Source organism: Peromyscus eremicus, chromosome 1 (assembly GCF_949786415.1).
Source record: "Peromyscus eremicus chromosome 1, PerEre_H2_v1, whole genome shotgun sequence".
Classification (NCBI taxonomy): Eukaryota; Metazoa; Chordata; class Mammalia; order Rodentia; family Cricetidae; genus Peromyscus; species Peromyscus eremicus.
In genome coordinates, this window is record NC_081416.1 from 185,700,900 (window position 1) to 185,724,147 (window position 23,248).

General features: G+C 39.0%; 1 protein-coding gene across 1 annotated transcript in view; it reads left to right on the top strand.

Moving 5' to 3' along the window:
• The window catches only part of LOC131893999 (zinc finger protein 420-like), a 32,867-nt gene continuing 9,619 nt past the window's right edge, over positions 1-23,248 (top strand). The window contains exons 1-3 of the mRNA XM_059244181.1: positions 1-1,531; positions 1,785-1,877; positions 20,148-20,264. Of these exons, the coding sequence (XP_059100164.1) occupies positions 20,235-20,264 (30 nt within the window). The 5' untranslated portion in view covers positions 1-1,531; positions 1,785-1,877; positions 20,148-20,234. The remainder of the gene's footprint in view (positions 1,532-1,784; positions 1,878-20,147; positions 20,265-23,248) is intronic.

The following is a 23,248-nucleotide window of genomic DNA, read 5'->3' on the forward strand; positions in this document are numbered from 1 at the left end:
GCTCCGTGGTCCGGATTCCGGGGTGGAGGACAGTCGCTTCTCTCGGAGGACCTGAAAACTCCTGGTAGCCACAGGTGCCACGTGGGGTGTCCTGGGAAAGTCACCAGTCAGCAGCGCAGCGGCGGGAACCGCAGCCCGGCGGCCCTGGAACCTCCCAGGTCAGAGGAGCTGCGGGGCTGGGACCTGCGGGAATGGAGCAGGGGTGTGCTCGCTGATGCTGCTCTTAAGGACGCCGTTCTCACAATTCTCTCGCTGATACCTTACCATTGTCGGGAAGTTTGAGATCCTATTAACTGGGACTTAATCATGAATTTTTCATTTATCTTATGATTGTATAGTATTTTCACAAAGTAACCTGGTAGAGCTTTATGCTTGCATTATGTGCTGTCTGCAAACACCGTTCTTTTTTCTATTTACAAAGCTCCTGGATTTAAATTCATGCATGCTTTCCCTGGGACTAGGCATCCAGAGAGCTTTGTAGATATTGGCCACTTGAGGAACCAGTGCAGATTTGATTGAATCAGAAAATACACAGTGACAGGACAAGACAGTGCAGGGGTTCCTCCATCTTGTATTCTTTCTGAGGCTGTTTCCAGGGTTAACTAGAGTCTGATTTCCTTGATGGAGAATCCCATGGAAAAATACCCAACTCTGTTCTAGAAACCAAAGGCCAGGATGCCCTAGCTAATCTATCTTACTTAGCCTTTGTTAAAACTGCTTTTTTGTGGAGAACCTCCCCCAGCTAACCTTTTATCCTAGATGCCTGTGTGTGCGGGAACCCCGCCTCAGGCAGGCTAACATCCTCTCTTAGATTCTGTTAAAAACTGCTTGCTTCTGTTAAAAACTTCCCCTACAACTTCCAAGCAAGACTCCTGGACCGAGGTCTCTGCCCTTAAAAATTCCATGTTCTGGATACTTGGAGCCTTGCCTAGGACCCTGAACACTTGAGTGTGGTCTCTGCTGGCTGGAATAAAGACTTTGAGTTGGCTATAAACTGTTTGAATGCTAATCTCTGTTGGGCTACCCATAACAATACTTTAACAAGTGCTGCAGTTATGGTTGTGAACATTAACTTTTACTAAGCAAACTTTTACTCCCCATTAATTTTCCAACTGAAATGTATGCACTCTATGATGTACATGCAGCATTCAGAAATGTATCTTCCTATGTTTAGATATTAATGTAATACCTTAGGTCCAAGCAAGCACTTTATGGATGCTGTGAATGGATATCAGCCCACACTCTTTTTATAGTTGGGAAACTCACTGTAAATGAAAACAAAATTAGAAAGCACTCTTTGAATTATTATGATCACTCACCTAGATCAGAAAAATGTCTCCTTGGTTCAAGAAAAGCCCTCTGTCTGTGCACACGTAGCCAAACTTGTTTTTTTATTTCAAGGTTTGTTGACATTCAGTGCTGTGACTGTGAACTTACTTCTTGCAGGAGAAATTGGAATGCCTCAACCCTGCTCACAGGGCTCTTTACAAAGATCTCCTGTTGGCAAAGTCCAACAGTCTGGTTTCTGTGGGTAAGAAAGTTTTCTTGCAGTCTCCGTTTCTCCTGCTCAGGGTATCTGAGAAAACTACTCTGACGTGTGTGAGCTGTGAGTGAATGAGTCTCACATCTCACAGAGTAAAGTGAAATCCTCGGAGAAAGAGAGACATTTATCCTGATCTTTTCTCTCTCCCTCATGTTTATCCTTTTGCAAGCGTCAGCATCCTTCATGTTTGTTCCATGGAAATTTCCAGGTACTTTCTGAAGAATCTCTTTCCTAAATGCAGGTCTCCCACTGCTCAGCCAGCCCTGCTCACCTGCGAATCAGAACAATGAGCCCTAGATGGAGAAGAGAGAAGAGACAGTAGCAGAGGATCCTGGTGTGTAAGAGGGATTGAGGAAGAGGTGAAGGGATAGCGAGAGGCTCAAATGACAGTGGAAACAGAGCATTAAATTGCTTTTGCCACATTCTATTTAATTTGAATTGATTCTAGAGTATTCCACTGAGGATAATCTCAGGATTATCCTATTGTAGGCATTAGAAGACTATCTAATGAAAGACTCAAAGGCAAATAAAATTTTATTGACCCTCTTTCATTCACATCACTGATCATGCCTTTTACCAATATTAAAGATTTTCATTACTATAATTTGAATATAATGTTTAGTTAGAACCATTGATGCCTCTTGGTTTTTCCTGTTCTCAATTTTTGGAGCATTTTATAGCTCCTTCAGGTTCTCTTGTCTTAGGGTTACTTTCTCCATTTCCTAAAATAATGCCAGCAGGATTTTGGTAAGATTTGCTTAGTATCTCTGCAGAGTATTAAACTCTGACTGCATTGTCTGTCCATTGATATTCCCTGTCTTCTGTCTTCATGTCAACTCTCAATGGTTTGCATTGCTATAACTTCTATATATTTTGAAATCACCTCTGAATTTGGTCCTTTTCTCATTATTTTTGAAGTCTTTGAAGTTGTTTCTCACAATCTCTCTATTCCTGTGAAAAATGCCTATATGAGCTTGGCACAAATTACTTGGAGCCTTTACAGAACATAAACATTCTTTTACATTTCTTCCTGTGTTTGAATGAGAACATGCTATCAGTGAGTCAGTATTCACTTACTTTTATGTATGCTTTTTCTGTTTTTTACTGTTGATATCAGCATTGCAAGTTCTTGGAGAAGATACTTTTTAGTCATTGATCTTTACTAGGTTTGAAGACTTGTTCTATTTCTAAGACATGGTTACACTGGAGCATGCTGCTTGAAGTTAGAAGACTGGGCGTCTTCTGCTGTTGTGTGGATGATTCTCTGGAGGCCTGCTAGACGTTACTGGTTTTCTGTGCTGTTCATGGTTTTTCTCACTAATGTTTTGTCTCTTTTCCAACATCACCCAATGAAGGATGTTGAAACTTCCCTGCTTCACTGTCTTACTTGCTTCCTACAATTCTGCCATTGATTGCTTCATGTATTTGGAAACTGTTATGTGAAATGCATTTATATTGATCACATAACTTTCTGGAAAATGGACCATTTGATCATTTGTTAAAATTTTTGTTTTCTATGTTGATAGATTTGGCTTTTTCTTTTATCTACCATTATTATGACCAACCCTCATCACAGCATATCTTATTAAAAAACTTCCCTCACTCTTAGCATTTTGTATCCTTATATTTGAAGGAAGTACTTTCATAGAATATTCTTGTATAATATTAGCAGGACTAGCCTTAATTATTATACAGCCCAGGGGCTCAGGAGAGAGAACTACTAACGTTGAGGACTATTTTCAGGAAATAGAATCTCAGCACACCGACTTCTTAGTCCACTTGCTTTAATTCCTCTGGCATAACATCCTTAATACACAGCTTCAGTTCTGTTCTCGTGCCTAGCTCCTGTCTTGCCTGATTTCTCTATCTATTGCTCCCTCTAAGTTCTATCTTAATTCTCTCATTTAATTCTGCCTCAACTAGGTCCTTTTCATTTTGTTCTTACCTAGCTAGTACTTCCCCATCTGACTCTTCCTCATCTTCCATCTCATCCCTCTAGTACTCTCTTCTAGCCCTTCAATCTAGTTCTTCCCCATCTCAGTTTGTCCCTCTCAAGTTCTTACCCATTTAGTTCTTCCATTCTCTTTTCTCTTCTCTGTCCTCCTGTGCCCTGGAAGTCCTGGTATATATACACTTACAAGCAGTAATCCCTTAACTGTGCAAAGCCAGGCTCCCAGGGTCAAATGGAGGAGTGATAAGAATCACATAGAGAGGCAATAACCATTAATTATCATTTGCAACCCCAAAGGGAAGTGACCAATGGGGAAATGAATTAACTAAAGGCTAGATTCAGGTAATATCTAAGAAGAGGGCTCTTATGTGCTCAACTATAAACTTAAACATGATTGGTAGAAAATGTTAAGATCTATAAGTTGCTAGGCCAATGGGAGAAAATAAAACTGTCTTCTTTTTTCCTGTGGCTCCTATCTGTCCAAGCTATCTGCCGTTTTTCTGTAGAGTGGAGGAAAGTGTGTTCAGTCGCTAGGCAACCTGTGTACAGCTAGATGCCTCTGGTGATAGTTAAAGGGAGATCTGGAATTAGAGGTAAAGTTTGGGAAAGGAGGAAGTTAAGCTTAATTGGCACATCCACCAGGCCTTCTCAAACAGGTAGCCTGGATGCTTAAGTCTGTTCTTAGAGAGTACAGAAGTATCTCTGATAAGGTACTTTCCTCCATCTGGGGATGGACCTGGCCGAATGTTGCCAATGATGATAATTACAGGGAGGCTTGAACTGGGGTTCTGGCTGAGCATAGCTGTCAGCACAGAAAGTTATCTAAATATTCCTAGAAGTGGTTAGGTAAGGAGTTAAAAGTCTATAAAGTTAGTAAGGCTGTAAGAATGGAGGGTCCGAGCTAAATTGTGTAAAGCTATTACTTAACGTCCACCTGACCTAGGTAGTGTCTCCTTTTGGAATTGCCTTAAATCAGGAGACTTTCATGTGGACTGTTGTTACTGCTAGTCCTTGAAAGTGGCCAAGGGAGCTATCTGATTCCAGAGAAAGCCTTTCCTGAGGCTGTTCTTTAAATACCTGGAATGTGTAAGTCCAGAGAGTGATCAGTCCACACTGTTAGCCCTTCTTAGGGAAAAGTCAATTGGGAAAACTATGAAGGCACATATGATTTTCATAACAGAAGACAGCTGATATATAACAAGCCAACTAACACCAAAAGCTTTTTGGAATTTGGCTTTCTCTGGAGGAATTCCCTGATCCCTCCAGGTAGTGACTTTGCCATAACCAGCTGAGTTCTTATGATATATTCCTGAAGCTGCATCCTATATTTATGTTTGATTTGAGGAACAGTGTCCACATACATTTCAAGAAATCACTGAAGGATAATATAAAAACAAATCATTTTGTTAATTTTTCTTTATTTCTTATGTTTCTTTCTGAGTTCCTTTCTATATTGTTATTTTGCAGCATATTTAATTCCTTCATCAACTTGATTAGTATCTTCTCTGTGTTTTCTATTTTTGCTTGTTTGGTTGTTCAGGAAGCTGCAACACTGGCTTCCCTGGTGGCTGCAGTGAGTTGGATTTGCACTGAGACTGTGTGTTCTTCCTCCTGCATTTTCTCCAGGGTTTGTTATTGTTTGGGACCCTGAGTGTACACACTGACTAAGCAGAGATGAGATCTCAGTGTATAATAGATGAGCATTTTCTTCATGACTAAAAGTGTGAAGCATGTACTATGGACATTTTGGCTGTTTTAGTTATTTTGAACGTGCTCTTTTTTTGCTTATTTATTGATTGCAATAATTATTTGCTTTGCATTTTTTTAATTCTTGATGAAAATCTGTGTTTTTGTATTGTGCTATTAAAAGTTTGCTAACAAATTTCTCCATTCTGTAAGCTGTTTCTTCATACCTTTAGCTGTTACCATTTCCGTGCAAGTTTTTAATTGCATGCAATCCTGTTTGTTGCTTCTTGCTCTTGTGTCCTGTTAATTTGTAGTGCCATTTAGAAACTGTATATGGATTTATTTCCCCTTGTGCTACTCTGCAGGCTTCACAATTCACTAGAATTGTGAATTGGAATTCACTGGACCCTTTCATTCTTTTATATGTGGATATTCACTTTTCCCAACACCATTTGTTGATGAGGCTGTCTATTCTGTAGCATATGTTTTTGCCATTTTGGTGAAATTCACCTGCTTGGCCTGGTTCTGTTTCTTTTCTTCTTATTGTTTTGTATGTCTGTTCTTCTGCCATTCCCAAGGTGCTCTTGTTCCTGTGGGTCTCTAGTGTCATTAGAAATCACAGCTCAGATGGCTGAAGCTGTGCTCTGTGTGTCTGGGCTTACTCTGCACTCTTAGGGTCTTTGTGCTTCCCTGTACATTTGTAGGATTCTCTTCATTGTACCTATGAAATAAATCATGGGGAGCTCAATTGTCATAGATTTTGAGTTAATCATATACATCTTTTAACACTGATAATTTTGCAATAATATGCCCTATTCCATGTGGATGCACGATTTTCCCACCTTCTTGTGTCATTCTTAATTTCTTCAGTGAATTCGGATTTTCATTTAAGAGGTCTCTTCTGCTTGGTTACTTTTTTTCCTTTGTTTTTGTTTTTGTTTTTTGTTTTTTTTTTTTTTTTTTTTTGAGACAAAGTTTTTCTGTGTAGTTTTTGGTGCCTGTCCTGGATCTCACTCTGTAGACCAGGCTGACCTCGAGATCCACCTGGCTCTGCCTCCTGAGTGCTGAAATTAAAGGTGTGTGCCACCACCACCTGGCTTGTTTTCTTCATTTTTTTTTTAAAGTGTTTTTATTTACTATCTGGTTTTAATTAAATAAATAGAACAATAAAGTATAAGGCTTTTCTAATTAGTTGTTTATATAGATGATAAAAGGAGATTTGCCTCTAACTAGGCATTGGTATCTCCCTTAAATTCTGTTGATTTAAATTTTGTTTAATACTTGTAATTAATAAATACTGATATTTAATCATTGCATAGGTTTAATCACCCACCAATACCCCCTCTTCACCCTCTCTCTCATCCCTGGTTAGCTGTGTTTTCTTCCCACTAGCCTCCCTCATATTTTGTGTATGATTTAGGGCAGGTTTAGGCCAGGTAGCCAGGCCATTGTGTGTTCATAATTCCAACTGCCCTGTCATATAACAAAAGTCTTACGTGTGTCCCCTTTTCATCCTCCAGATCTTAAAATCTTTTACCTCCTCTTCTGTAATGTTCCCTGTGATTTAGTTGTGGGAATATGGAATTCCCATTATGCTCTGTGAAGTAAGCAGTCAACTGTTCTTAGTATTTGACCAGTTATAAGTCTCTGAAATAACTCTTGCCCATTGAAAACAAAGTTTCTTTGACCCAGGCTGAAAGTAGTACCAGGCTGTGGGTGTGAACTGAACAATTTAAAAGCAGTTTAGGTATTTATACATGGAGCAAAATGTCAGGAGTGAATTTCTTCCTAGAGCCTGTGATCTTTCTTTTAATTGGCTTTCACCCAGGTTCCCAGTACCAACTATGGATTTCCTTCTGTGGAAATATCAAGCTTCAGATCAAGCCAGAAGGCCTTCTCTTACCCACCGAATAGTCTTGCCACTATGACACCAATGGGCATTTCTTGGCTGGCAGGTTGGGATTATAGCACAGGATCCATATCTGGGTATGGCCATTGATAACTCCACTCCTTTTCCCAGCCTGCATAGCAGTTTCTGACATATTTGCTACCAGCAGGGAGTCCAAGATATTTTTAGACACTGAGTGGTCTGTTGACTTCTTACCCATCTCCTTTTTTTAAAAAAACATTTTAAAAAAACAAAACCAACCAAACAAACACACAAAAACCCAAAACCAGGTGGTGTCCTATGTGGATTAAATAGCTTATTAAGAGGACTGTGAGTGCTATCAGATCTGAACTTTCCCATGGGTATTATTGGATTACAGAGTTCTATTTCCTCTGTAGGAGGTCCTCTTGCTTTCTGACTCTCTTATATTTTCCCCTTTAAATTTTTCTCTGTCATTCTTGAACTGTGTATCCACTGATGCATTGTGTTGAGTTAGTATAGAAGGAGTGGACACCCTTCTCTGTCCTAATTGCAGTGGAATGATTCCAGTTCTCCTTCTTTAGTAGTGTTTGGTTTAGATTTGTCTCATTGTCTTTTTTTTTTTTTTTGAGACAGGGTTTCTCCGTGTAGTTTTGGTGCCTGTCCTGGATCTCGGCTCTGTAGACCAGGCTGGCCTCAAACTCACAGAGATCCGCCTGCTTCTGCCTCCCGAGTGCTGGGATTAAAGGCATGCGCCACCACCACCCAGCAAACATACACCTTTGTTTCCACCCAGTTTTGAACCAGGGACCTTTTGAGTGTTAGGCGAGCATGATAACCACTACACTATGGAAACTCACCTCATTGTCTTTATTATGGTACGTTCCTTCTATTCTCGCATTCTTCAGCGCTTTTATACTGAGCAAATGTGAATTTTGCCATGGGCCTTTCTTGAGTCTATTGACATGGTCATGTCTCATTTCACTGATTCTACATATTTGGTGTCTTACATTGATTAGTTTGTAAGTGTTGAAACAGTCTTGACATGAACTCAGCTTTTGGTCAGTTTCCATGTAATTTAAAGAATCTCTGTGTCTACGTCCATCCTGACAACTGATCTGTGATCTTTCTTTGCATGTGTTTGTTTTTTTTTCATCTGCTTTGGGTGTCATTGTAAAGCTAGCTTTGTCAGATGACTTTTTAGATTTCCTTTTCTTCATGGTTTCTCCAGTATTCTCCTTTTCATATTAGTGTAAAGTTTGTCTAAAGGAAAGGAGAATTCTGTGCTGAATCTGTCCAGGCCTCAGAGTCTACGAAGAAACTCTTCCTGCTTCAGTCTCAGCACTCAAATAATGCCTGCTCTAGTTTTAAGACAGAAAGTTGATTTGTTCACTTGTTTCTAGGAACTCATCCCTTTCTCCTTCCATTCTGATTTATCTGCGTATGACTTTCCACAGCACTCCATAAGGTAACACTGACGTCACTGGCATACACTGCAATGTCCTCTTTTCAGCTCCAGTCCTAGTACTTGAGGATTCACTCTTTTAGTTCAGATAGGGAGAAAAGTGCTTTGTCAGTCCTCTTGTCTTCACAGAAACAAGTCTATTCCATTGACTGTGCATTGTCTTGGAGTCTCTAGTTCATTAGTTTCTATATAATCTTTCTGATATCTTTCGTCTAGTATTTCAAATTGACTTGTTCTTATACTTGTAAGCCCTTAGGCACATAATTACGGAAAAATGTTTTTCACAACCAGTACCTCTTGTTGCTGAAACTTCTCAGAATGTCCTTGTCACCTACTTCTGTGTGACTGTCTTTTGTGACCTTGTACTCACCCTGACACTGTAAGAAAAAAATTTTCCTCAGTGCTTCATGAATTCTGCCTCATCGTTCCTTGATTTAAGTCTCTACAGTAGCTAATCAAGAAGCAGTAAGCAAGGGGCTGTAGATGTGGGCTTAGCAGTTTAACAGAGTTGTTGCTCTTACGGTTTCCAAGTTCAGTTCCCTACATGCATATTCAACACCCTCCTGTAAAAGCTCAGGTTCCAGAGGATCTGTTGCCTTTTATGGCCACTGCAGGCACTGCATGTAAGCAGTGCTTAGACCTATGTTCATGCAAAGCCACTCATACACATTAAAAAAAAAGAAGAAGAAGAAGAAAAAGAAAAAGGAAGGAAGGAAGGAAGAAAAGAAAGAGAGAAAGGCCTAGAGGTAATGCATAAAGGTAACAACTCAGGTTAACAGGACAGGAAAGAACTTGGAGGTATCACTGATAGTGTGAGAGTAAGTGTAGAGCCTGTATATGTGACGGGATAGCTGGCACCTCATGTCAGCATTGGAAGAGTTAGGGATGATCCTTGTGGGTGAGAAATAAAGTTGTTTCTGTACATGAAGCCCAGATCTGGAGAACATCCTGTGCCGTTGTAATGTAGCAAAAGAAGGTTTATCATACTGATGATGTAGTTAGGAACACAGCAGTAACTTTTGAGAGGATCCTCCCTATTTGTGGAAGAATTTATAATACAAAAAAATGCTGTAGACCAGAATCTCTTCGACAGAGAAGTCTGCTGTGGTATCAAATACCACAGTTTTCTTATTATGTGGTGTAATGACAGGCCCCAGATCTCAAAACCTCCTCATTGATCAGTTAGGTCTAATGTAGAAAGGACATGTTCCCACTGTGAATAGTTCCCAATTACCAAACAGGACTTGGGATAAGGGCTGCATGTTAATTGTGTCCTAAGTCATACACAACTCTTCCATGATGTTCATGTGTGAAATGCATTGAGAAACCAAACACATTGACTGACATTCTCACTGTCACACACACTCCGGGACTGTGGTTTGCAGTTGAACTTCTAAAGTCCCTGAAGGTCATACATTTTCTCTGAGGAGAGTTGGCTACACTGGGAGCTTTTGATCTTGCTGAATTTCGTATTCATCTCTACACTGCTGTTGATATGAACTTTCTAGTCCTGTGTCCTCAGCTTTCTGATGCATAGCATTAGTGAAGTTGTTGAGTGATGTTTCTTTCCTTCATGAAAGTTGAGGGTTTCTCTCCTGTTCCCTCATATTATAGCTTTTTTCTGAGCTACAGTCTGTTGTCTTTGCATTGCTTTAACTCTGTTTTTGATACTGTGAATTTCCTGACCTCATTTACTTGTTATTCTTCTTGCTTAGCTCATTGAGTGTCTTTTAAATTCCTCAAGGAATTCATAAATATCTGCAGTTGGTTTCTAGAGATTTATTTGAATTCTTTTATTTATTTTGAGCTTTGGACACTCTCTTGACTGTTGCTTGCATTTAATCATTTATAAAATTTGAATGTATTATGGAAAACAGTAAAGCAGTTCCTCTGAAATCATGGAGAAGAAACATAGAATGCATCTGCCCTATGACTTGATATGATAAGTTGGGAATTAAGTTAATAATAAGTGCAATCTGCTCTCTATATTTACCCTAAAATTCTTTAATAAGGAGTCATGGAAATGTCCATTAACTATCAAGACAATTGTATTAGATGACATAAATATAAATATGGTATGTGTTTGTGTGTGTGTGTGTGTCATAATTATGTAAACTAAAAAACCTTATCTATACATGTAGAATTAAGGCTTACTTTGTTACACAGGATTAACATAAAATATAGCATAGGTAAATAAGCCATAATCCTAGTTTCATATGAAACCATAAAGTCGATTTCCTCAAAAGAAATTGTAGCAAACACGGACTGAATGATCTCAGAGTTGACACAGTAAATATTGTCAACTTGAGTTGTTAAGAACAGCCTGAGCACTGGAGAGGTGACTAAGAGGTTAAGCGTGTGAGAATCCCCATACACATCACAGCTGTCAGTGAAACAAACTGAGAGGTAAGAAGGAAAACTCAGTTCAGCCTGACCTAGTCAGTGTGCTTCAAACATCTACAGAGTATGACACCAAGTGGTTCATAGTCCAGTTTTGAAAAACATTTCTCAGTGTAATACAATCCCCGATGCACAAGGAAGCATAATTACATCTAAACTCAACTCAAAGTACATGTCATTTCCTCCAAAAAAGTAGGTTCTAGAGATAGGTTACATATATTAGTGTAAGGGCCTAGGGAAGGATCTGGTGTGGTGTCCATCATCCAGATCATACAGTTAGCATGGAGTTCAGCAGGCCATAAAAAACATGTGACATCTACTGTAATGGTGGGTTCTAGTGACTGAGAAACAAAGCTGAAGAGAAAGGTCTAGAGAGGGAGAGTCTAAGATGAACATTCTGGGTATTTGGGAAGTCTAGCTCTATAGATAGCAGAGGTTACCAGGTCATTAACAGCATCTAATTCCAGCCTTCTATGTGTAAAACAGGTATTCCTTTCCTCTTTTGAGGAGACAACCCTGTATGATTAGCTTTACTGTTTTCCCTTGTGATTTGGCACAAAGACTTTATGCTCCCAACATCTCCTCCCTTCTAATTTTTTTTTTTTTTTTTTTAAGAATAGACACTGGCTATAATAGAGGCCAAGTTTGAATGCCCTCTATAGTTAGTCTCATTAGTATAGGTAAGCATAAGGGAATTATAAAATAGCTAACAGAGGACCTAGGAAAGGGAAAAGCCATCTTAACTCTGATGGCCAGTCAAAGGTCACTTGAGAGATTTTTGTCTGTCACATCATATAATTCGTTAAATTGACCACCAATAATATGAGAAAAGTCTGGCACATTAAAGCAAAATATGCCAAGTGGTTGTTGATAACGAAGATTGTGCTTAAGCCACAAATAATCTGTAGTAGATCTTATTTGTAAAGCTGTGATCCTCAGTTCACCCAACTCTAATTTCTGCTAATACTTTTGCTGTATTATTAGTAAGTTTACTAATTATACAGGCCATTTTGAGGCTTTTCTTTGTATTCCAGTAACGATTCCTGGGATAGACAATAAAAAAAAGCTGTTGTGGCTGCAACCATTACAGGATCCAACAGATGTAAGAAACTATTACAGTTTTCAGAGAAAGCTCTCTTAAGGCTATTGATCAATTGCAAAGATTTACTGAGCAAAATGAGTATAATATGGACTGTCCCACATAAACCCTTCATGAACAACCCTAAGCATTGCAAAACAGTATCATACTGTCTCCAATCACAGGTGTGCCTTAAACCCCCCTATCGGAAAAAAGAAAAAAAGAAAAAAAAACACAACAACATTTGGATTCTGCATTGGCAGTAATAAACTTAGCAACGTCATTTTGGGGTCAGTTTTCTAGTGTCCTTGTTTTTTCCCCAAAGTCTCAGCTTAATGAGTTAAAGTCCTGATGTCTCCCCAAGCTATCAGCTTACTTTCCCTCTTGGGATGTCTCCTCTTGATGGATTTGTCATCTGCCTTCAGATGTCTCATTCATCTAGTGGCCTCTGGATGTCTTGGTCAGTTGTATTGGGTCAGGAGCCACTAGGGACTTTGTTCATTTACTGGAAGACATAAGTTAACCTCACCTCAATGTTAGAATACTGAGTCCTTTCTACTGATTAATTTCTAGATCTTTTCATTTAACATATACTTTAGGCTATGTCTCTTTTATGGCAAAAGCATTATCCTTTAAAGTGAAAAAAAAATTTTTTTTTAAATTTAAAGTTAGCATAAGCTAAATGTAGCATAGCATGTGAGGGATTTAGATGAGTGTAAATAATACCCCCTTTTTATTTTTAAATTTTTGTGTTGCCAGTTAAGCATTTGATGTTGTCATTCCACAATAGCTTGACCCTGTGGATAATAAGGGATTTAGTAACATGATTAATATTAAAATTCCTCAAATCACTTTTGCTAGAATAGGCAGGGTCATTATTAGTATTTAATTGTGATGAAAGTCCTAAAAAGGAAATATATAAAAGACTCTTTTACAAAGTCAGGTTCCAGATGTGTCACAATGGTAGGTTCCTGGAGTCACTAGGGCCCCATCCCAGGCCTGGGGATGTGTTCTGTAACTGACTAGTTAGGGAAAGATATTAGGCACTCTGAGCACAGACCTCTACATATCTGACAGCAGAGAAGGCCCCAGACACAAGTTGCTATAGTTTCAGATGTCAAACTGATGTCCATTTGTTACTAATTATCCTGTTTAGATCTGTACCCAAGTTTTAATTATATTATTTATTTTTTGATATCGAGTTTCTTGAGTTCTTTATCTATTTTGGATATTAGTCCTCTATCAGATATGGAGTGGGTTTCTCTCCATTTTCAGTTGATATTGACCAAAGACTTGCTCTAGTCTACCTTTGTTATGTTCAGATGTGTCGCTTATATTTTTAATCTCTAGAGGACTTTTATCATGAAGGGTTGTTGGATGTTGTATCAGGCATTTTCTGCATCTAATGAAATGGTCATGTACTTTTTACTTTCAGTTTGTTTATATAGTGGATTACATTTATTGACTTTTTTCATATATTGAACCATCCCTTCAACATAGTAAAATTACACATAACAAAACAGTTATCAAGCAAGAATTGTAGATATAATATCTAGTCTATTTGTATTTGGCAAAATTAAAGGAGACATTCTATCTATCCTATATTTGTGAGTCTAAAGTTTTATATCTAATTTATCTTTTATCATAACCAAGGAAAATTATAACTATAACAATCTAGTCTTCAACTACATCAAAGACCTCAGAAGGATACAATATTACCTAAGTAAGCAGGAAGAGCATTGTAAGCAACTTCCAAAAAATCTAGAATAACAAAGACAGCTTCTTGCCTGGACAGTTCTCCTAAGTTCCTCTGCAATGTTGGGGCATCCATCTTCAGCCCTCAGGCCTACTCCCTCAGTCTTTTTTTTTTTTTTTTTTTTTTTCTGTGTCCTGTAGAATGTCTGACAGTTTATTCTGTGAAGCAGGAACCTGAAGGACCATCTTGCTTTGCAAAGTTCAGTGGGATGAAGCTGACTTGATCATGTAGATAATCTTTTTAATGTGTTCATGGATTTAGTTTGCAAGTATTTTATTGAGCATTTTTGCATCTATGTTCATAAGGGAACTTGGTCTGTTATTCTTTTTGCTTGTTGCACCTTTGTGTGGTTTCAGTATCAGAGTAACTGCGGCCTCATAAAATGAATTGGGAAATGTTGTTCCTTTTGTTTCATTTTTGTGGAATAATTTATGAAGTATTAGCATTAACTCTTGTTGAACTTTTGGTAGAATTACACTCTATAACCATCTGTCCCTGAGCTTTTTTTTTTTTTTTTTGGTTGTGAGACTTTTAATGATTACTTCTATTTCACTAGGGGGTATAAGTCTATTTAAATTGCTTATCTGATCTTAGTATAGTCAAGAAATTATCCACTTCTTTTAGATTTTCTAATTTGGTGGAGTTCAGGTTTTTAAAGTATGTCCTTATGATTCACTGTATTCCCTGAGTGCCTGTTATTATGTTCCCTTTTCATTTCTGATTTTCATAATTTAGATATTCTCTTTGCCTTTTCATAAGTTTGGATAAGAGTTTGTCTATATTATTGATTTTCTCCAAGAACCCACTCTTTCTTTGTACTGTTCTCTTTGTTTCTATTTTATTGGTTCAAGCCCTGAGTTTGATTCTTTCTTGTTGTCTACTCTTCTTGGGTGTGCTTACTTCTTTTTGTTCTAGAGATTTCAGGTGTTCTGTTAAATTGCTAGTATGAGATCTCTCCAGGGTTTGTTTTTTGTTTGTTTGTTTTAGGCACTTAGTGATATGAACTTTTGTTCTATGATTATATTGAAAACATTTTGGGGGTGGGGGCCTTTGAGCTGTATTTCTTCTCCTTCCTCTATCCCTATTTTTCATAGGTTTCATCTTTTCATATTGTCACAGATTTCCTGGATATTTTATGTCGAGTGTTTTTTATAGTTAACATTTTCTTTGACTGATGTATCTATCCATTTCTTCTATCATATCTTCAGTGCCTAAGCTTCTCTTCCAACCCTTGTATTCTGTACATGAAGCTTTCCTCTGTAGCACATGAAGCTTTCCTCTGTAGCTCTTTTTTGAATTCCTAATGTTTTTTTCATCTTCAGAATTCCCTTAGTTTGTGTTTTGTTTATTGATTCTATTTCCATTTTCAGGTCTTAAATAGTTTTATTCATTTCCTTACACTGTTTGTGTTTTCCTGGATTTCTTTAAGGGATTTTTATCATTTCTTCTTTAAGGGCCTTTATTGTCTTCATACAGGCAGTTTTAAGGTCTTTTCCTTGTGCTTCAGCTATGTTGGAATATTCAGGACCTATGGAGGTAGGGTAGCTGGGTTCTAGTAAAGACATTGCCCTGGCTGTATTGACTGTGTTTTTATGCTATCATCTAGACATGTGGGATTGGGTTGATTATAGGCCTAGGTACTGGTTTCTGAATTTCTCTTCACTGTGGTGTGTGTTTTTACCCCTTGATTTCTGTTTTCTCTTTGGATTTTTGAAGAATATGATGTCTGTGTGTTGCCTAGTAGTAGATTTTCTTTTGACCTGATAGGTGTGGCCAGTGGGGGTTCCAAGTAAAATGTGTTTCTGGGTAATGGCATCTGACACTTAAGAATGTGGAATTCGGATAGGCCAGGATTCTGAGAGTATCTGCCGGAAGGAGTAGATCAGAGTGTTCAACAAGGATTTGCTTAACTGTCTCCTTGGATTGGGGGTTACAATGAAGAGATGTCACCACAGAGGGTCTTCACCACAGAGGGTCTGCTATAGCACTGGGCATGAAACTTGGGTTGAATCTGGAACACTGGTTCTCAACATGTAGGTCTTGACCCCTTATGGGATTGAATGACTCTTTCTTAGGGATTACATATGAGAAATCCTGTATATCAGATATTTACATTATGATTCATAATAGTAGCAAAATTAGCCGGGCGGTGGTGGCGCACGCCTTTAGTCCCAGCACTTGGGAGGCAGAGGCAGGCGGATCTCTGTGAGTTCGAGGCCAGCCTGGTCTCCAAAGCGAGTTCCAGGAAAGGCGCAAAGCTACACAGAGAAACCCTGTCTCGGAAAAAAAAAAAAAAAAAAAAAAAAAATAGTAGCAAAATTACGGGTATGAAATAGTAACAAAATAATTTTATATTTGGGGGCCACCACAGTATGAGGAACTGTATTAAAGACTCACAGCGTTAAGATCGAGAACCACTGAGCTAGAAGAACAGAAGAAGAGAAGAGCTATAGATAGCTCACCTGCTTTCTTGGCAGGAATGGTTGGTGGGTTAGTGAGAAGTACCTGCTGGAGTTGGGGGCCAGGATAAAGCAGCAAGTGTGGAAGAGAGGTTAGGATAGGAAGGTCTGTGAGGTCCATAGGAGATGTGGTCAGCGGGGGAAAGGCTACAGCAAGTGTTCTGTTGTGGAGCTGGGCATGAGTTGGGGAATTGGATCTTGGGAAAAGAGGGTTAACAGAGGATCAGTAGGCAGTCTACTTGAATTTCTGGCATGCCTGGCCTGTGGGTTTGCAAAGGGCACCTGCTGGTGCTGGGAGCCAGGATAAAACAATGAGTAGGGGGAGAGAGGGTGGAAGGTAAAGATCTGTGGGATCTAGGAGAGATGGAGATTGCTACAGGTGTTCTGCTGCAGAGCTTCAATGAGACTAGGTATTGGATCTGGAAGAATAGAGGGAGAAGAGAGGATATACAAGCAGTCTACCTGGATTTCTGGCAGGTGTGGCCTGTGGGTTAGCAGCGGTGCCTACTGGTTCTAGGGGCTAGGATAAAGCAAAGAAGAGGAGTGGTAAGAAGGGAAAGATCCGGGGTTGGGGATTTATCTCAGTGGTAGAGCGCTTGCCTAGCAAGCACAAAGCCCTGGGTTCAGTCCTCAGCTCCAGGGGGGGGAAAAAAAAAAAAAGAAGAAGAGAAAGATCCATGAGATCTACAGGAGATGGGAGGTAGGGGGTAGGGAAGGCTGCCATGGATGTTCTTTATCTGCTATTTTTAAGGCAAAGAAACTCAGCTGAAGTAGTACACTAAACTTTTTTCCATTTTTGTCCCATTCTTCAGTTTCTGTCTCCTAGCTGTTTATGTCCCATCTGTTCAAACTTTCTGTTGACTACTCCATCCTTGAAGACCTCGCTCCAAATGTTTCCTTCCATTATACCCTTTCTACAGTCACAATCCTTCTACAGCATTCATTTTCTCTTCAGTTAGGTTGGTTTCCATTCTAGGTGCTTCTCTATCCTTCATGTTGTAATTTATATATGAGGTCAGTTAATGTTAGCCTCAGTCTTTGTTCAGGATAGCCATTTTGGGTGAGGATGTGCAAAGTGAGTTTTATAGCTACCCAACATGACTGGATGACTCTGATTCTTCCTTAGTTCACCCAATACACTATCATCCAAATTTAAATAAATGACAGAGTCAGTTAAAATGTTCAGTGGTTGGGAAACATCTAATAAAAGCTGATTTGAATTTGTATATAAAACATAAGTTCCTTGTCCTTTTGAAGAGCCATCTGTTAAAACTTTAAATGTAATCTCTATAGGATTTGTTTTATGTAATTTTATGCAATACCCATGGGGTATTTTCAAACAATATTAAGAGGGATTTGTCTATTGATCCCAAATAACATACTATTGCAACCTGCCAATTTTTTATGAAAATAATAATCAACCTGCATTTTATTTAGTGGCATGATGGTTTCTGTAGGCTCTTTATTAGCAAATTCTCCAAGATGGGTCCTTTCCATCATTAAGTCTGTAATTTCTTGTAAATAAGGAGTTACAGATTGTTGCATAGAATTATGACATGAATGAATTTCTATAGTACCATTACCTTTTTGACTTATATTTCCAACCAGAAATGAAGAGGAAAGAAAGTAGGATAAGTAATTGATTAGAAAGTAAGGGATTGATTCTATGAGGTAGTGCTTCAGCAGCAGCATTATTTAATCACCTAAAAACACTCTCAGCTTCACGTGTTACATTTCTTACAGAATTTAACCAAGTGTCTCCAGAAGCAACTTGAAAGAGCAGAATTAAATCTGTAGTAGTTACAGGCAGATATGACATGACCCAAAATTTTAAATTTTGCTTTTAGTTTATTTACCATGAAAGTTAAACACTCATTTAAATATTGATTGGATGAGCAAGAGAAGAGAATGTCATCCATATAATGAATGACCTCAGGAAATTTAATCAGCATTGGCTTAAATGTCCTACTTGTAATTGTTCCTGTGCTAGAAGCTGGGCCTGTTTTCATCTTTCCCCGTTTCATCATTCCATCATTGATCAAGCTATATTGAATTATTCTCAATGTGAGAGAAAACAAACAAAAATCAAACAAAAAAACTAAGTTCTGGAGCATCCAAGCTAGCTTATACTGCAGCAGCAGAGCCCCACTCACCGTTCCTTGGAATTGATGTATTACCTCAGATGCCTTTCTGTGCTCCAAGCTAGGCCAGACCCCAGCCCTGGAAAAGACAGTGGGGCTGGAGGGCTTTGGGTTCCAGTCAGCTTTCTTGGGAGGGCAAGCCCTAAACACACATGGCTGGCCTGGAGGCTGAGTGGCTGTGGAATCCATTTGGACAGGCCTGGCAAGATATATCCTACAGAAAATGTTTTCTCTCTCTTATTTGTTTGTTTGTTTGTTTGTTTTTAATAATTGGCAGGGATTTTATTTCCCCTTTCATGGGCTCTCTTTAGTTCCTGTGCATATGACATTACAGAGCTATAACTCTGAATATTTTGTTTTTTTGGACCTTAAAAAACATTTCAATAATTGTACAGAATGCTTCGTTGCAAAGGAGTGAGAAGAACCCATGTTAATTCCATTCTCTCACTTATGATTGTGAAACCTTGGGCAAGAGGCTGAATTTCCCAAACACCTAATTTCTATTTGAAGAAAACTTTTCTTACCTTCTCTAAGGATTGAGCTCCTCACATTGATATTTATGATTCTTCCTGTGATCACATGACTGTTTCCATATGTACTTTTGGGGAAAATGTCAGTATTTTGCTGCTGAGAATTGCATCAATTCTGCTGATGGTTGTTAGTAATATAATCATTTATACCAGTCCTTTGTCAGTCAGAGTGTCTGTCCATCCATTTCCTTGTGTACTTATACTTTTCATTTTTTTTTCTGAGTGCCTTAAAATTTTCCTCATAAAGGTGAAGTCTTTATTATTTCAACTTATTCCTAGATCTTTATGAAGCAACCTAAGTGGGTTAAATTTCTAATTTAATTCTCAAATTGTCATAGATTTGTAGAAAAATAGTCGTCATGTGTGTTTTCTATTTTTTCAATAATAACTAAAACACTTGTCAAGTCTAAGAGTTGCCCATGGTGTCTGTGGAGAATTTTATATGTGACTTTATCATCATTATAGAGGAGTTTGGTGCCTTTCTTTCCTACCTGTATCTCCTTTTTATCCTTTGTTTTATTCAGATTTCTCTAGCTTCCTCTTATGCCTCTGGATTAAATTGGACTGGAGAACACATGCATCTTCCTCTCCTTCTAGTTTTCCTGCAAATGCTGTTCATTATATCTCGGCACTGTATGGTTCGCCTCTGTGTGGCACATGTGCCCTTTACTGTGTTCAGCTGTGTTTTCGTTCTTCCTAGTTCCTTTAGGAGTTCATCACAGAATCTTGTTGAACTTTGTCTTAGACATTTCCATTTCTTTTGAAATTTTCATATCACAGGGCTTTTATTTCTAATAATGACATTTTAAAAAAATACTCTGATTGGTAAAATTACTGATAGTATTTTTCTTCCCTCCAGTTAGAAATAATGGCTTATTGTTATGGGGTTTGGGTATGGTATGTTACCCCCAGCCGTCCTCTATTCTTCTACTCTTTATGTAAAATGTCTTTATTCCCTCTGTTATCATGGATAATTTCTCTGATTTTTATATGTATAGTTTACTTCCAATTATGATCTTTAGTGCTGCTTGAGTTCATGACCTGTGTTAGGTTGTAACTTTCTTCAAGTGAACTTCCTTCTCTGTGAATTTTAAGAGCCAACATTTCTGGGTGCAATGATAAGATCCAGTTACTTTCGTTCACTATTCTAAGTATATCCTTCCCTGCTTTCCTGTCTGTAGGAATGTTCACAATACCTCTGGTATCTTTGTCATTTTGAGGTTTTCTTATGTTATTTAGCACTGTCTATAACAGGGTTGTTTTAATTTTAGCTTTTTACTTTTGACACCTTGATGTGAAATGTCAAAAAGAGTTCCAGTCTTTGTTCCTAAGAACCTCAGAGAAGAGCAAGAGGAAGAATGGATGATTCTCCTGTAGATGCACCCCAGGTAAGTCTCATGTCCACATTTCTTTGAAAATTGTTCCCCCCCCCCCTTTGGTGATCTGGGCCCTCTGATGGAAAAGCCACAGCAGCCCTGGAAGCTCAGTATGTTTATTATACATCGCTGAATAAGGACGCAGGTTTACCTAATCTCAGGAGGAGCCGTCTCTGTAGGGGAGCAGTCTTCAAGTAGTAAATATCACAGGGAGAAAGCTGTGCATCCTGGGGAGAATGTTATGGTAGGCATTTTCTGCACACACTGTCAACATTCACACTCAGATCTAAGGAAGGCTTTGCCATTCCTATGAGCTTTGACGCTCCCATAGAGCTGAGACATTGCTCCTTAACACTCCCCTGGGGCTGAAACATTGGTTCTTGACATGACCGACTCACATATCAGCAACACACACCCACTCAGGACTTAACACACTCAGGGTTTCCTCCACACTCCACATTGGGCACACTGGAATGATAGAAAAATCACCCTCAGGGAAATGACTGAAATTAAGCAGAAATGGAGAATGTGTCTGACTTCTTCCTCCCTACAACTGTTTCTCCAAAGGCAGCCTTCACCCCATGAGAGCTCTTATCTCCAGGCTGCCACATTCAACACTTCAGGAAGACAGAGCCTGTGCCCTAAAGACAGGATCTGAAGCAAGCCTGGGAATGAGGGAGAGAGATTCCTGTGTCAGAGAGATTCCCTGAGCCAAGCCAGTAAACTGTAGAGAGAGCCAGCAACAGTGGGGCAGTCTGGGATGACACAAGCCATGCCTTTAGGGAGGTCGGGAATATGGAGCATTAGAAGGCAGAAAAGTGACATTAAGAAAACCTATGAGCACCACACATAGTAACAGACTTGACTATTTCTTTAAAGCTTAAAAAAATCTATTATTGCAAAAAAACATTTTATGCATATATATATTTAAAACTACAGGCAACCCAAAACAAAATTTTATTTTTAAAGATATATAGATATAGATGAAAGGATAAATAAAACAGAAAGCCAAGTGGGGACCTTTCAGGGGACCTGCCATGGTGTGCCAGTGAGCAAACACGCCATGCACAACAGAGTCAGTGAAGAGGTTTACTGGGGGAGGGGGAGAGCAAAATAATGAAAGGCTTTGTCGGAGTGGGGAAAAGAAGAGGCCAGAGAGAAAAGAGAAGGCAAGAGAAACGAGAGACCATAGAGTGAGCTGTGCTCTGGCGGGCACTTAAAGGGAGCACATGTTGCAAAGCTAACTGTGGAAAGGCACCTGGCAACAGGTGATGATGTAACTGCTTTGGCGACAGAGACAGGCTGCTGCTGCAGCAGAAACTAACATTCCTTCCTTTTAGTTATTATAAAAAGGTGAGGAAATAGGAAGGGGTAGCAGGTGAGGCAGGAATGGTGATGTCGTGTTTTCTCAACTGCTTCCTGTTGCCTGAGGTGTCAGCATCCTTGGGGGACCTGAGAAAGCTGGAGTGCTTGCCAAGTCCTGGGATAGCTGGCTGATTCACTCGTCCAGGTTCTGTGGGAACTTCTCTGGTGCTAGGGACTAGGAAAGTGCTGGCCTGGTTGAAACAGTCTGTGAGGTTGGACCATTTGGGGCTAGCCATTTTCAAGCTGTTCAGGTTGCAGACTTTGAGAGGACACCTGTTAGTATGCTAGTAGAGCAGAAGATAAAGTTAAGAAGTTTATGGAGGAAACCTTTTCTTAGCTTTTGGTAATTAAGGGAGGGGAGGACCAAGACCAGGGAAAGGTGGGGGAGATCCCACCCTCAGGAACAGACAGTAGGTGGGAAACTTGGACTGTGATTGATAGTACTTATCTGGAGTTTATTTGATGACCTGTTTGAAGTGGATTTAAGTCAACTCCCTGGAGCTTACAAGAATTTTCAAAATTTTTTTTTAGTTTACCAAAAGAGGTTTTAGACACAGTAACATTCCCACTGTTTATAATCTGTACTGAAATCAACATTGTAGAAAAGGCAGTAGAGTCACATCATAAGGAACCCAAAAATGATTCTGGTTAAAAGCTTTAACACTCTTTCCTTTATCCAGAAGATGTATATAGATTAGACATATGATTTTAGCACAATGAGAAACACTTTTAAATCTATACTTAGAAAGCAACCAAAGGGAATTTAAAATCTTGAGCTTGTGACTATGATAATAGTAGTGATACTGTAGCAGAGATAGATTAATAGCTTATCAGAACTCCATTGGTTAATGTTAAGACTGAACTTTTGGAGTCTTAATAACAGTATATTAGGGAGAGAAAGAAATATGAAACATTGTTTATTCTTTTATACACCTTAAATCAATTTCTTTTTATCACTAAATACGCTTTTTCATCCTCAGACCTTTATAACTTACATTTATATACCTTAAAACACCCTCTTTCTATCTAATTGACCAGGAGATACAGGTAGTTGATTACTGAGGACAGTCTTTGTAAATAGAGTTCTTTTCAATAAAGGAATAGTAAAAAGTTACATTGAAATCTGTTTGTGAGTTTATCTCTTCTGAGTCTGATAACAAGTTAAACTGTGTCACAATCTAGTAGTAGCTGTAGGAGAGAGAGACCTGTGGCCTGACTTTTTACACATAAAGAGAACTGAGAAGGCAGCTACAGTCTTGGTTGTTGCTGTTAAACTCATAAAGCTATTACCAGCATAGTTATTGAACATCAGAGTTCTGAGAAGGATAAATTTCACCTGAGCAAGCAGAAATGCAGACCAGGCAGCTTCCAAATCTATTAAATGACAGGCTTACTGGCTACCTAGACAGCTACCCCAGGGTCCTCTGTGGTGGTTGGGAGCAGAGGTCTCAGGGCAGCATCAGTCTTTAGCTATCAGGTCCAGAAGATCTGACAGCTTTTCCTATGGAGTAGGAACTTGGGGGGGTGGGGGGGTGGGAGGTGAGGGGGAGGGGAACCAGCCTACCTTGTCTAGGCAAAACAGGGCAATTAATTCCTCAGTGTCCTGATTGTCTTGGCAGCAGTTGAGGTGA